Source organism: Gadus morhua, chromosome 11, assembly GCF_902167405.1.
Source record: "Gadus morhua chromosome 11, gadMor3.0, whole genome shotgun sequence".
Taxonomy (NCBI): Eukaryota; Metazoa; Chordata; class Actinopteri; order Gadiformes; family Gadidae; genus Gadus; species Gadus morhua.
Window position 1 is genome coordinate 28,343,291 of NC_044058.1, and position 14,939 is coordinate 28,358,229.

General features: G+C 50.1%; 1 protein-coding gene across 3 annotated transcripts in view; it reads right to left on the reverse strand.

Annotated features, from left to right (window-relative positions):
- Window positions 1-525: 525 nt before the first annotated feature.
- The window catches only part of LOC115553764 (serine/threonine-protein phosphatase 2B catalytic subunit gamma isoform), a 34,869-nt gene continuing 20,455 nt past the window's right edge, over window positions 526-14,939 (reverse strand). The window contains exons 8-14 of one of the 3 annotated variants that reach the window (XM_030370280.1): window positions 14,806-14,900; window positions 12,939-13,064; window positions 12,544-12,621; window positions 10,238-10,322; window positions 9,727-9,824; window positions 6,146-6,172; window positions 526-3,531 (exon numbers count right to left, since the gene is read on the reverse strand). In XM_030370280.1, coding sequence (XP_030226140.1) covers window positions 3,392-3,531; window positions 6,146-6,172; window positions 9,727-9,824; window positions 10,238-10,322; window positions 12,544-12,621; window positions 12,939-13,064; window positions 14,806-14,900 — 649 coding nt within the window. In that variant the 3' untranslated portion in view covers window positions 526-3,391. Of the gene's footprint in view, window positions 3,541-6,145; window positions 6,173-9,726; window positions 9,825-10,237; window positions 10,323-12,543; window positions 12,622-12,938; window positions 13,065-14,805; window positions 14,901-14,939 lie in introns of all 3 variants that reach the window. The other 2 variants (XM_030370279.1, XM_030370281.1) reach the window with 2 other exon arrangements.

A 14,939-nucleotide genomic window follows, 5' to 3' on the forward strand; every position in this document is an offset into this window, starting at 1 on the left:
GCTGGTGATGCTCTGCGCCAGCAGAGACTTTAGGGAAAACCATTTCACACTGAGGGACCAGTTCACACGAGAAACCAGTTCACACTGAGGAACCAGTTCACACAGATGAACCAGTTCACAACGAGAAACCAGTTCACACAGATGAACCAGTTCACAACGAGAGACCAGTTCACAACGAGAAACCAGTTCACACTGAGGAACCAGTTCACAACGAGAGACCAGCTCACACTGAGGAACCAGTTCACACTGAGAAACCAGTTCACATTGAGAAACACGTCAAGAAAGTCTTATAGAGCAGATGGCATGAACATATGTATATATATCAAAATATATCATCTATGTATCTATTTACAGATATATTCTACATCAATACTATTGCAATATATATATATATATATATATATATATAGATATATAGATATAGATATTAAGTAACACAATAAATGTATATAGATAGACAAGTTTATATACATAATGTATATATCTATAGATATAAGAAATAATGGGTAAAAAATAACAACGAAGGGCAAAAAAAACTGCTGTATTTGAATTTTTGTTTTTCAAGTAATACATCTAGATCGAGATCATGGTCACTCTAAATCATTCCCTTCTTCAGATGATTTACATTCAGAGACACTTAAAGGCCCTCACATCAGGGCCGTCCAGCCAACACGGCCGCCATCTTGAGAAAATAAAAAACAAAACACAGAAAACCCAATGTTTTCAGTTCCCACGCACCTCAAAGCGCTTAAGATCTTAGCTTGTCTAAGAAAGGTTACCAAACACAACAATAAACGGCTATATCTTAAGAAAACGTGTAAAGTTTAAAGTATGGCTGCAAGGTAGTGGACTGAAAGTACTTTTATTTAACCCCTCCGCCGTTGTCTTGAATAACGTCAACCCCTTTCACAATTCACACACACACGCACACACACACACACACACGCACTGGCATTTACACGTGTGGCCAAGGTGACATGGCACATGAGCCTCCTGCCTCACGTAAAAAGGTTCAATTCCCAAAAGAATAGCAAATGTTAAAGCTTTTTTTTCTTATTATTTTCCCTTCTTTCCTGAGCAACAGAAAGACAACAGAATACAGTCAGGTGTGTCAAAGCACCAGGTGAGGGGTTGGTCGTGGGTTCGCATCCCCGCCGGGACAAATCTTAAAGGGTCCAGAGTAGGAGGGGTTGAGGGGGATTGGAGCAATTATCACCTATATCAGCTCCACCGCTTGCTAGGTTAACAACTGTTTACGCGTGGGAGTTTCCTGCCACCGAAGGGTTGAGGAGACTGTGATAAGAAACCTAATGGTGGTAATAAATGCATTACACACAGAACCCAGAACAGTCTGTCCATGCTAAAAACAAAGGTAGGACTTAATGTGGAATCTTTTTTTTTATTTGGGCGTTTTGATTTATAAAATATAATTCATTGAAAATAACCGTTGTGTTAAAATAAATACATGTGTATATATTTTTATATACACACATGATTTGTCACTGATCAAATTGTATTTTTTACAGTGTACTATGGAAATGACCTCTAGGTGGCAGCAAACTCACATGTAGTGCACGGTGTAGCTGCTCTTTAAAACGCCGTCTGGCAGAATGTACATCTTTACAGGACTGCGGAGGTGTTCCCATCGGCAGTTGGTAGCACGGTACCTTTAAAAAATAAAAAATAAATCCACAAATTGTGGATGACTCACACCAGGGTACAGGTATGGCCATCAATAATAATAAACTAAAAGGAAATTGTTTCTGTTGTCCTTTGCGCATACAGTAGTCATCACAATTTTTAAAAACCAAAAAAGGAAAATACGTTTGCACATAATCAAGAACGGATGGAGTTACTCTCACAGCTCTCAGTAAAGATGAACCAAAAACGGCTACGGAAGCAAACCTCTTTAGTGTCCGACACAAAGCAACGATATCAAATCAAACTAGGACCCGCGTCTGGGCAACACAGCCTACGCAGAATTGCTTCACTCTAAACAAATAAACAAGAACTTCAGTCCAGTTTCCGCGGACAACATAGCAAGCGGTTTCTTCAGGTCCAAGGGAGAGCGCTCCCGTACCGCGGTCCGGACCCTTATCTGACCCAAACACGTCCCGGTCCGTCTGTGGTCGCCGCTCCCTCTGACTGGAGCGCTCCCGATACAGAGACGGGAGGGGGGACGGGGGTCTGGCCTTGCTCCCGGTCCCCTGGGGGAGAGAGCAGGACGTTGGGTTTCTTTAACACACAGAACCAGCCAAGCTGCCTGCCTCTAGGTCGGCCGTGTTGGAGGAAGAACGCGTGGAACCCGGTCCCGAACTTCTCCCCTTCTCAACGTTTCAGGACTCGGTTGATGAGCGGTTTTGCGATCGAGAAGAGGCCGATGTTACTCTTAAAGTGACAATGGTTGCCAAACAAAGGAGAACCGTTATATACACAATACACCTTCAGGTGACGGAGTAAATACTGAGCAGGAAGTGGTGTTCCGGGATTCCCTTTGTTTAAGTTGGTTTGAGACCATTTCTTTGAATAAAACTATTAGAATACATCTTCATGAAACATCCACTGGAGGTATAAAATCATTATTTTTATATAATACTACAATGTATATTCCCTTATAAACGTCATGCCCACCCAGCCCGGTGCCAAGCCTCTCGGATCCCCTCAAGCAACACACACATACAGTATATAGATTTATATAGAAGCAAACGCTGAAGTTTTGAACCTTTGAAAGTCTTCTTGGACCAATATTTTTTTAAACATGGCTTTTTTTTTTTGCGCATTCTTTTTGGGTGAAGTCGATGTTAACCTTCCCAGCACAAAAGAATACTTCAAATTGACGATTGAACCCCTCAATTAAAGAGTGTGGAGTCCTACCGTCACACTCTTCGACCCAGCCCCCCGAGAGTTTGACCTATAGGATTGACCTAAAGGTCATGACCTGGGTGGAGCAACATTAGGACCGGGAAATGTCTTCATTCGTAGTTTTGTAGCTAGAACACAGAATATCGCTAGTATATCTCTTTTAATAAATAAATTAGCAATCTATCTTTTGATACCCCACACGTTAATTTCTTCCAGCAATTAAAAACATCCTTCATTATCTTTGACACCCCCTCAAATACTACTGGGATCAGACCCAGTCGTCCCAGTAACGGGGAGTCAGTCTTTACAGGACGAGAGAGAGGGAGAGAGGGGGAGAGAGAGAGGGAGACAAGAGACAGAGAGACAGAGAGACAGAGAGACAGAGAGAGAGGAGAGGGAGGGACAGAGATGCAGAGGGGGGGAGAGCAGGTGAGAGAGTTCCCACTGTGACTTGGGGGGTGGCAGGGGGATACGTGAGCGGTGGTCCTGGGGGTACGGGGGTCGGACCACGCGTCCCCCCCCCCCCCCTCTATCCCTCCGTGCCGTTCTTGTTGGCCACTGCGGCGTCGGGGGGCTGCTGGCCGTCCTTGCGGGGGGGCATGCGCTCGTTGATGCGGTCCAGCCCGCGAGCCTCCTCGAAGTTGCGGATCTTCCGGGTGGGGGAGAAGCCTTGGATGGCTGCAGGGGGCACACGACCACAGGGGGGTCAGACAGGGGCCACCGTGGGGCCACGTGCTCAGACTCTCTCTACTAGCGTACCCCTTTCTAAGATACGCCATCTTCACCGGCAACACAAAACATTTTTGGGAGTATTTCCCATTTTAATGACCATAAATAATGTGTGTGCGTTCTATTTGGCGGTGGCCAAAAATGTTGTGTGCCGGTGAAGGGGGTACCCAGCTGAGAGGGTACACTAGTAAGAAAAGATTGAGAACCATTGATGTACATCATATAGAAAACACTGTGCTGGGGTCAGTCAGGGTCAGACTGCAGTCATTAGGAGTTTATAATAAAGGGAAGTTGGATTTGGTGGTTCAATACAGGACGTGTTTCGATGCAGTGACACACAACACGGCACGTTGAGCACAACACATGCACAGGAAACGGTGACACCAATAGTGTGTGTGTGTGTGTGTGTGTGTGTGTGTGTGTGTGTGTGTGTGTGTGTGTGTGTGTGTGTGTGTGTGTGTGTGTGTGTGTGTGTGTGTGTGTGTAAACACTGAAACACCAGACGAGGTGACTTACGGTGGGGTCCCCCAACAGCCGAGGAAAACCCGACAAGAAAGTGTGCGAATAGGAGACAAGACTCGTCAGTGAGGCTCACGGATTGCATTCAGCTTATCAAACAATTACCATCATTAAGTAACACAGCAACACCTAGGGGAGGGCGAGCTACAGCTAGACACATAGAGGGTAGTGACAGAGAGAGAGAGAGGGGGAGAGAGAGAGAGAGGGAGGGCGAGCTACAGCTAGACACAGAGAGGGTAGTGAGAGAGAGAGAGAGAGGGGGAGCTACAGCTAGACACACAGAGAGAGAGAGAGAGAGAGAGAGAGAGAGAGAGAGAGAGAGAGAGAGAGAGAGAGAGAGAGAGAGAGAGAGAGAGAGAGAGAGAGAGAGAGAGAGAGAGAGAGAGAGAGAGAGAGAGAGAGAGAGAGAGAGAGAGAGAGAGAGAGAGAGAGAGAGAGAGAGAGAGAGAGAGAGAGAGAGAGAGAGCTACAGCTAGAGACAGAGAGGGTAGGGAGGGAGGGGGCGAGACAGAGAGAGAGGGGGCGACAGAGAGAGTGGGGGAGAGACAGAGAGATGGAGAGAGAGACAGGGAGAGAGAGAGACACACAGAGAGAGGGGAGGGAGGGAGAGAGAGAGAGGGGAGGGAGAGATACAGCTAGACAGGTTGAGAGACACAGAGATGGGGGTGGACAGAGAGACGGAGAAAGAGAAAGAAAGAGGGACACAGAGAGAGACACAGACAGAGAGAGAGAGAGAGAGAGACTGAGGGATGTAGAGAGACTGAGAGAGCCAGGATGACACAGAGATAGAGAGACAGAGTGATAACACAGGGGACTCTTGCATCACCAGGGAGGTCAGGATAGTCTGGTGGTCAGGCTGTTGGACTCTAGAGCTACCGGATGCAGATAAAGGTTCCCTGATAGAGTGGCTTCCTCCTCTGTATCCAATAATATCATTTTTAAAAGACAACCCCCACCACCACATCCTCCTCTCGTGGGGGAGTCCGAGGTGGTGGAGGAGGTGGTGGTGGTGAAGGCTCCAACAGATGGGGGCAGCAAACACCTGTTTGCTGCCCCCATCTGTTGGAGCCTTCACCCACCACCACCTCCTCCACCACCAGCGTTGGTGCTGCTGCCCCCGCCTGTCGGAGCCTTCACCACCTCCACCTCCTCGGAGGAGGTGGAGGCGGTGAAGGCTCCGACAGGCGGGGGCAGCAGCACACACCGAGACAGCAGAGCTGCCTAACAGGATTAGCCTCTGAAAATAGCGCTGGCCCGAGGTCCCTGACCTTATCCCGCTAGGCCCTGGCTTAGGGCTTTTCCCTCTGGGGGGGGGGGGGGGTGGGGGGGGGTCCCGGCAGCCACGTGACCCCGGCGGTCAGCCCCATTCTGCCCAGCACCCTGCTGTGTCGTCCCCACCCCCCCAGGCCACGCCCGCTCCGTTTACGAGGGGGGTATTATAAACCACGACCTTCTCCCGGTCTATTCTTGAGGGCCTTCTGGACCCCTGGACATCACCGGAGGGGGGGGGGGTCCGACCCGCGGGTCACTTTTAGATCGAGACCATAACTCCAGGCTCTCTTTGAATTGGTATCGTTAGCTCTGCTCGTGAGCGTCGGTAGCATGTAGCTTAGCTACAGCGCTAAGCGCACAAGCCCTGTGTCACAGGGCTAAATAAAGCCGCGGCGCTAGCTGTAGCCGTCGAGGAGCGAGGAGTGTTCCCGTCAGCCACTGGTGATGCAAGAGGGGACCACTTGAGATGTGTAAACACAGTAATACTGAGGCTGGGACACACACACGCGCTCGCACACACACACACACACACACACACTAACAGGAAATACGGAAATACACACACACACACACACACACACACACACACACACACACGCACACACGCGGGGGGGGGGAAATTATAATAAAACAAAATTACAACAACACGAAACATGAACGTATAAGGTGGCTCTTAAAAGGTGGCGACTGTACTAAGGGGGTGAACAAGACACACACAGAGGAAGCAGCTAGGGGGGGGCAGCACCCCCGGCACTACTCATACCTTTGGCCTCCACCGCCTCAATGGTGGCTATGTTAATAACAGTTGTCGAGGGGAGAGAAGGGGGAGAGAAGGGGGAGGGGGGGGACAAGAAAGGGGAATCGTCAAAGGCGGCCAGAGATAGCAATGTAAAAACAGTCATATCACATTACCGGCGGCCCTCAGCAGCCCAGCGCTGGATAAAGGGCAGAAGGCACAGAATAGGGCAGGCTCCATCACACCACATACCCCCCCTGTTAAATATAACCGGGCGGGGGGGGGCGGGCTTAATGTCGTTCATGCCGCAGTATTCCTCGTAGATTGTCAGTATGATTATTCCTTTGGTCAATACATTGAGGGAGAGCACTGGGCGGGATTTAATGGTCGCACTTGTTTTGTACGGACGTATAAAAAAATATTTTATATTATTTTATTATTTTATTGTATATTAAGTCTTTGCATGCTTATTATTTATATTCAACCCTCAAAATCAAATGGAAATAAAAATAACGTACGCATCAGATTGATTAGATAAAACAACGCTAATTGAATTGGTTCCAGACTCCCGGATGGTATTAGTTCAGATGAGTTTGAACCCATGTTGTTATCCAGAACACTGTTGGCTCCATGGAGGTGTAGGGTGAAGGAGAGGGGATTGGAGCCCTACAGGGGAAGATGTGGGGGTCAAAGGGTTATGAGGGCTTAGGCGTAGCGGCAGGGGAAGGTGGAAGGAGAGGGGAGGGAAGCCGATGGAAACACGCAGGTACAGCACTCGGGTTTACACGGAGAATATCGTACGATTTCCACCTTGTTATTCCGCTTGAATAACGGCACATTTTAGCACACTATGTAAATAAGACCTGATGGCTTCAGGACGAGAGCATGTTTCCCTGCGTTTTTATTCTGGATTCTGCGATGGCCAGAGCGTGATTAAAGCCCCTCTCAGACCTCAGCCCAGTGGGTCCGTGTGCTAACCTGACTCTCGCCAGATGAATTTCGTTCAACCTAGCTCCACTCAACCATCTGGGATCGCTCCCGTTGGGTGGGATTTTTGGGACCAGATTTAATGGTCTAGCCAATCAGGACCGCCGGGCGGGATTTGTATAGATGTGACGTAGCGGAGAAGCGACTCTTTTGATTCAGACAACAATGGCGGCTCGCATCGAGGCAGCAAGCGTCAAGCGTTGATGCTGCTATTTCATCTGTGTTGTCTAATCTAGCGAATATTCTTCCTTTAAAAGAACATCAGAGAACGCTCTCATCAGTGTCACCGGTTGGATTCGATGTGAGTGGTTGAAGTAGCGCGTCAATAAAGATGACGGACAAGTGCTTTATCCAATCATATGCAAGGATTTTCGATATGGCCCAGCCTTCTAAAACACCTCTCCAATGGACTGATCCCAGGGGGATGAGCGGAGCTAGGTGGAACCAAGTTCATCTGGCGAGAGTCAGGTTATCCGTGTGGGGCTGGGACCTCAGCAACGGTCTTACCCTCACAAGAGGACGCCCTAGGATGAGTAGGGAACCCACCCTGCCTCAGAACAGAGACCAGGTACCGGGTGGGATGCCCTTCTGATGAGCAAAAACACACCAGCGTGTTTTAAAGGAGAGGAGTCGCGCTCTGATGTTGCAGATGGAGTTGTTATGAAGCAGCGCTCTCATGCATGGGCGGCATGCGGCTCAGGGTGATGAGGGGGTCGAGTGGGACGGCTGGTATCCAGAGGGTCGCTGGTTCGATCCCCGGCTCCTCCTAGCGGAGTGTCGAGGTGTCCCTGAGCGAGACCCCCCCCCACCCTGACTGCTCCTGACCAGCTGGCTGTCGCCCTGCGTGGTGGAACCCGACATCGGTGTGTGAATGTGTGCATGGATGGGTGAATGTGGGGCAGTGTTGTAAAGCGCTTCGAGGGGCCATTGAGAGGACCCCCCCAACGCGGCGGCCCCCTGAACAGACCCCTCTACAAAGGGTCAGAGCTTCACCCTCCAGCCGCGGAGAGGTCGGGGGTCGACCTTCTGATCAAGAGAGGAAGCAGGACAGGGGTTGCCCCAGGAGACGGGGGGGCCGACCCACCTGACCAGCCCCCCCTCCCCCTTCAAAAGGCTCTGGTTATTACAGAATAGCTGATGAGCTCTGAACTGCCCGTCCTTTGGCCTGATTCAACTAGTGGCCATCTTGGTTCTTAACAAAAGCTCTGAACACTAACCGAGGGCTTCTTCAGTTCCCCCACACAGACAACGTCAAGTACCAAGATGGCCGCAAGATGGAACCAAGATGGCCGCAAGATGGAACCAAGATGGCCGCAAGATGGATCCAAGATGGCCGCAGGCAGGGTAGAAGAGGCCCATAGAGAGTGGATAAGACCTCCTCCAAACGAGAGTGTCTTGAAAATACTTTTCAAGACACAAGACAAGATCATTTTGAGAATGAAAACAGGAATTACATCTTTATGTCTTTGTCTAAATATTTGATAGCTCGTCGAGTTTCAAACAGATCCCCTCCTGATTTTGTGTTTATTGTCTGCCCTGGCAGGAGCCTTGAGGGGTTAGTCGATCGAAGGCTGGAGCCAAAACAATGGTGTCACCAGTAACTCTACTCTGCCTCGCTGCCTCTCAGCCCAGGGCAGATTTTACGAGGCTCCTCCGCTACCCAGCCCAGTCCCCGGGCCCAACCACAGGCCTGTAAACAGAGCTGGGACGGGACTGGAGGGCAAGACATGTTTACTGTTAATGTTCTATTAAGGAATACAGAGAGGGAGAGAGAGGGAGAGAGAGACAGAGGGAGAGAGAGACAGAGTCGAGACATAGGCAGAGTAAGAGAGGAAGAGCAAGAGTGAGAGAGGGGCAGAGCGAGAGAGTGAGAGAGAGAGAGCGAGAGAGGGAGAGAGAGACAGAGTCGAGACATAGACAGAGTAAGAGGGAAAGAGCAAGAGTGAGAGGAAGTGAGAGGGCGAGAGAAAGAGAGTGAGAGGTTGAAGGCGAGTGAGAGGGCGAGAAAGAGATGCATTAGAGAGAATGGAAGGGCGACCCACCACACTGGTGTGGTGGGTTTTACACGTTAGCGTTTACGGCCCCAATATGTTTGTCGGGATCCCAGTTTGTTTGCCAGTTGTTTCTGGTTCCATGTGACCCCCCTGTTGGGTGCTAGAACAGGGTGGTACTCCCCAACGTGCCGGCGATACTCAAAAGGAATGCGGTTGTGGTTGAATGGGGCCGTGTCCACCCGGCGGCCATCTTGGTTGGCTGAGTGGGAATACCTTCTGGGATCCTTGGGAATCATGACAATTCCCCCCAAGGGAGCTAATCTAGAATGAACTTCCAAGATTTTCCACGAAGACTAGAAGGTTTGCCCACCCAACAAACCAAGATGGCTGCCTGTAGGAGAACTCTATTGGTCTATCGACTCATCAAAAGGCCGAGCAGCAAGGTCGCTAGCTCCTCGCTAGAGGCGGGTGGCTTTCTGGTTGGGGGGGGGGGGGCATCATGCTCAGGGGGTCCAGGTCAGGGTACCCGGGTAACCCCCTCCCCCCTCCATCAGTACCCACACCAGGAGACACTGAGCGACAGGGGAATGTTATGGGGGGGGGGGGGGGGGCACACAGGACACCTACCCGTCTCGATGGTCTGCTTGCCCCCCGACAGCACCCCCACAGGCAGGGTACCCGTGGGGGTCAGCCCCTTCAGGGTCAGCACGCTTTCACTCTCCTCCCTGGAGGGTAGAGAGAGAGAGAGAGAGACACACACAAACAGTCCCATATCACACACACACACACTTCGTCATTTCGTCCCTTGATACCGGATGTATTGAGAGTTGTGTCGAGCCTCCCTAAATAGTTGAGAGTCTAGCCACTTTCCCAGGGAGGGATAATGTGTCTGTCTGGTGAACCAGAGGCAGTGTCCCAGACAGTGGCCATCGGGGAGGAGACAGAGGGCTGCGGTCATCCCCGGGCCGGGAGCCTCAGAGTTAACGTCAGATAAATGACTAACGTTATTATGTGGGCCAAAACCGGCGTGACTCATCGCAGCGCCGGGGCTCTGCTTTTAGAGGCATAACTCTGCATAGCGATGGTTCCTCTGCAGACAGACACATTGTCGAAGAGGGGAACAGAGAGGAGGCCGTACCTGAGCACTGAGAAGACGCGCGCCATCTTCCCCACGGCGCGGATCTTGTTCCGGATCACCTCCTTACGCATCGCCGACGCCCCGCCTACAACAGGAAGAGGAGCGTTTAGACCACGCCCACGCTACCACTAACACAGCTTAAAGACGCTACCGCTAACACAGCGTTAAGACACGCCCACGCTACCGCTAACACAGCTTTAAAACGCTACGGCTAACACAGCGTTAAGACACTCCCACGCTACCGCTAACACAGCGTTAAGACACGCCAACGCTACCGCTAACACAGCGTTAAGACACGCCAACGCTACCGCTAACAGCTTTAAGACACGCCCACGCTACCGCTAACACAGCGTTAAGACACGCCCACGCTACGGCTAACACAGCGTTAAGACACGCCCACGCTAACACAACGTTAAGTAACGGCCACGCTACGGCTAACACAGCGTTAAGACACGCCCACGCTACCGCTAACACAGCGTTAAGACACGCCAACGCTACCGCTAACACAGCGTTAAGACACGCCAACGCTACCGCTAACAGCTTTAAGACACGCCCACGCTACCGCTAACACAGCGTTAAGACACGCCCACGCTAACACAACGTTAAGTAACGGCCACGCTACGGCTAACACAGCGTTAAGACACTCCCACGCTACCGCTAACACAGAGTTAAGACACGCCAACGCTACCGCTAACACAGCGTTAAGACACGCCAACGCTACCGCTAACAGCTTTAAGACACGCCCACGCTACCGCTAACACAGCGTTAAGACACGCCCACGCTACGGCTAACACAGCGTTAAGACACGCCCACGCTAACACAACGTTAAGTAACGGCCACGCTACGGCTAACACAGCGTTAAGACACGCCCACGCTACCGCTAACACAGCGTTAAGACACGCCCACGCTACGGCTAACACAGCGTTAAAACACGCCCACGCTACCGCTAACACAGCGGTAAGACACACCCACGCTAACACAGAGTTAAGACACGCCCATACTACCGCTAACACAGCATTAAGACACGCCCACGCTACCGCTAACACAGCGGTAAGACACACCCACGCTAACACAGCGTTAAGACACACCCATACTACCGCTAACACAGCGGTAAGACACGCCCACGCTACCGCTAAGACAGCGTTAAGACACGCCCACTCTACCGCCAACAGCTTTAAGACACGCCCATGCTACCGCTAAAACAGCTTTAAGACACGCCCACGCTACCGCTAACACAGTGTTAAGACACCCGCGGGTGCACCTCAGCAGAACAACTTTAGACCCCCTATAGTCCAATTCTAAGGGACCCGGGCTGAGATCTCACTCTATCCTCAGGGACAGCTAATCTGAACGTGGTCAGGTGAGGCCCTTTGAGACTGTAGCGGGAAGAAGGATTACACACCATGTGACTGGCTTTGGGCCGGCTCCTGATAGAAGATGCTTAGGGCAGATACAGAGGCTGCGTGAGAGAGACTATAACAGAGGCTACTACAGAGAGACTATTACAGAGGCTGCTACAGAGAGACTATTACAGAGGCTACTACAGAGAGACTATTACAGAGGCTGCTACAGAGAGACTATTACAGAGGCTGCTACAGAGAGACTATAACAGAGGCTGCTACAGAGAGACTATAACAGAGGCTGCTACAGAGAGACTATAACAGAGGCTGCTACAGAGAGACTATAACAGAGGCTGCTACAGAGAGACTATAACAGAGGCTGCTACAGAGGCTGCTACAGAGAGACTATAACAGAGGCTGCTACAGAGAGACTATAACAGAGGCTGCTACAGAGAGACTATAACAGAGGCTGCTACAGAGGCTGCTACAGAGAGACTATAACAGAGGCTGCTACAGAGAGAGTATAACAGAGGCTGCTACAGAGAGACTATAACAGAGGCTGCTACAGAGGCTGCTACAGAGAGACTATAACAGAGGCTGCTACAGAGAGACTACAACAGAGGCTGCTACAGAGAGACTATAACAGAGGCTGCTACAGAGAGACTATAACAGAGGCTGCTACAGAGAGACTATAACAGAGGCTGCTACAGAGGCTGCTACAGAGAGACTATAACAGAGGCTGCTACAGAGAGAGTATAACAGAGGCTGCTACAGAGAGACTATAACAGAGGCTGCTACAGAGGCTGCTACAGAGAGACTATAACAGAGGCTGCTACAGAGAGACTACAACAGAGGCTGCTACAGAGAGACTATAACAGAGGCTGCTACAGAGAGACTACTATAGAGACTATTACAGAGGCTGCTGATAGAAGAGGCTTAGGACTTGATCCCTGTCCGGGCCCTCACCTTCACACTGGTCGTCTATCTCCGACATGAGCTCGTCGTCGGAGCAGATGTTGAGGACGTTCACCAGCATCTCCGTCACTGAGGGGGGAAGGGACACTTGAGATTAGACATGCTGTTCGTGCTGCGTGCATTGACCCTCACAAGGCGAGCAGTGTGCTTGAAACATTGAGTAAGGCAGCTTTGGCCTTGGACCGCTATTAACGGATAAACCTGATACACAAAGACGTTTACAGAGTTTTACAAATGAAGCACTGAGTGTGTGAAACTTCAAGAGACAGTTTAAGGAATAAAATAATGTCCTATAATCTAGGTCCAATGAATGTATCCGATCAGTCATCTCTCTCTGTAGGAGCCCACCACCTACGAGACTCAATAAAACCTCTCCATCTGCTCACCCTTCTCCCCCACGAAGGGCAGGGACCAGGTGAAGACGTCCATGAAGTTGGGCAGCCAGTAGGGGTGGGGGGAGCAGTTGAACTGGCGGATGTTCATCACGTTGTTCTCGTACTTCAACACGGCCGCTGGGAGGGGCACAACAAGCCAACACCACAGCCCAGTTCAGCCCAGTTCAACCCAGTTCAGCCCAGTTCAGCCCAGTTCAACCCAGTTCAACCCAGTTCAGCCCAGTTCAACCCAGTTCAGCCCAGCACCACACAGACCACCAGCCCCACACAGACGAGGCCGTCACTCACATAGAGAAGGGAGAAGGGAGGGTTCGGTAAACCTTTGTTGTTGAATTATTGACATCATCTGAATTCATTCCAAGGAGTGCGCCCCCTTAATGACATCATCTGAATTCATTCCAAGGAGTGCGCCCCCTTAATGACATCATCTGAATTCATTCCAAGGAGTGCGCCCCCTTAATGACATCATCTGAATTCATTCCAAGGAGTGCGCCCCCTTAATGACATCATCTGAATTCATTCCAAGGAGTGCGCCCCCTTAATGACATCATCTGAATTCATAAAGAGTGCGCCTCCTTAATGACATCATCTGAATTCATTCCAAGGAGTGCGCCCCCTTAATGACATCATCTGAATTCATTCCAAGGAGTACGCCCCCTTAATGACATCATCTGAATTCGTAAAGAGTGCGCCCCCTTAATGACATCATCTGAATTCATTCCAAGGAGTGCGCCCCCTTAATGACATCATCTGAATTCATTCCAAGGAGTGCGCCCCCTTAATGACATCATCTGAATTCATTCCAAGGAGTGCGCCCCCTTAATGACATCATCTGAATTCATTCCAAGGAGTGCGCCCCCTTAATGACATCATCTGAATTCATTCCAAGGAGTGCGCCCCCTTAATGACATCATCTGAATTCATAAAGAGTGCGCCTCCTTAATGACATCATCTGAATTCATTCCAAGGAGTGCGCCCCCTTAATGACATCATCTGAATTCATTCCAAGGAGTACGCCCCCTTAATGACATCATCTGAATTCATAAAGAGTGCGCCCCCTTAATGACATCATCTGAATTCATTCCAAGGAGTGCGCCCCCTTAATGACATCATCTGAATTCATAAAGAGTGCGCCCCCTTAATGACATCATCTGAATTCATAAAGAGTGCGCCCCCTTAATGACATCATCTGAATTCATAAAGAGTGCGCCCCCTTAATGACATCATCTGAATTCATAAAGAGTGCGCCCCCTTAATGACATCATCTGAATTCATAAAGAGTGCGCCCCCTTAATGACATCATCTGAATTCATTCCAAGGAGTGCGCCCCCTTAATGACATCATCTGAATTCATAAAGAGTGCGCCCCCTTAATGACATCATCTGAATTCATAAAGAGTGCGCCCCCTTAATGACATCAACTGAATTCATAAAGAGTGCGCCCCCTTAATGACATCATCTGAATTCATAAAGAGTGCGCCCCCCTAATGACATCATCTGAATTCATTCCAAGGAGTGCGCTCCCTTAATGACATCATCTGAATTCATAAAGAGTGCGCCCCCTTAATGACATCATCTGAATTCATTCCAAGGAGTGCGCTCCCTTAATGACATCATCTGAATTCATAAAGAGTGCGCCCCCTTAATGACATCATCTGAATTCATAAAGAGTGCGCCCCCTTAATGACATCATCTGAATTCACAAAGAGTGCGCCTCCTTAATGACATCATCTGAAATAATCAAGAGGAGTGCGCCCCCTTAATGTCATCATCTGAATTCACTCTGAGGAGTACCCTCTAGTCAGAGAGAGAGCTCACCATCAACAGACCTAAGGGAAGGGGGCGTGTTGTGGACAGACCTTTGTTGTTGTACACGTCCAGATAATTAGGGGCTGAGAAGATGGTGATCAGTGAGGGGAAGCCCGTGGTCTGGCTCTTGCGGTACATGCGATACCTGGAAGAAGAAGCAGTGGTTCACTTGTTATCCCGTTAG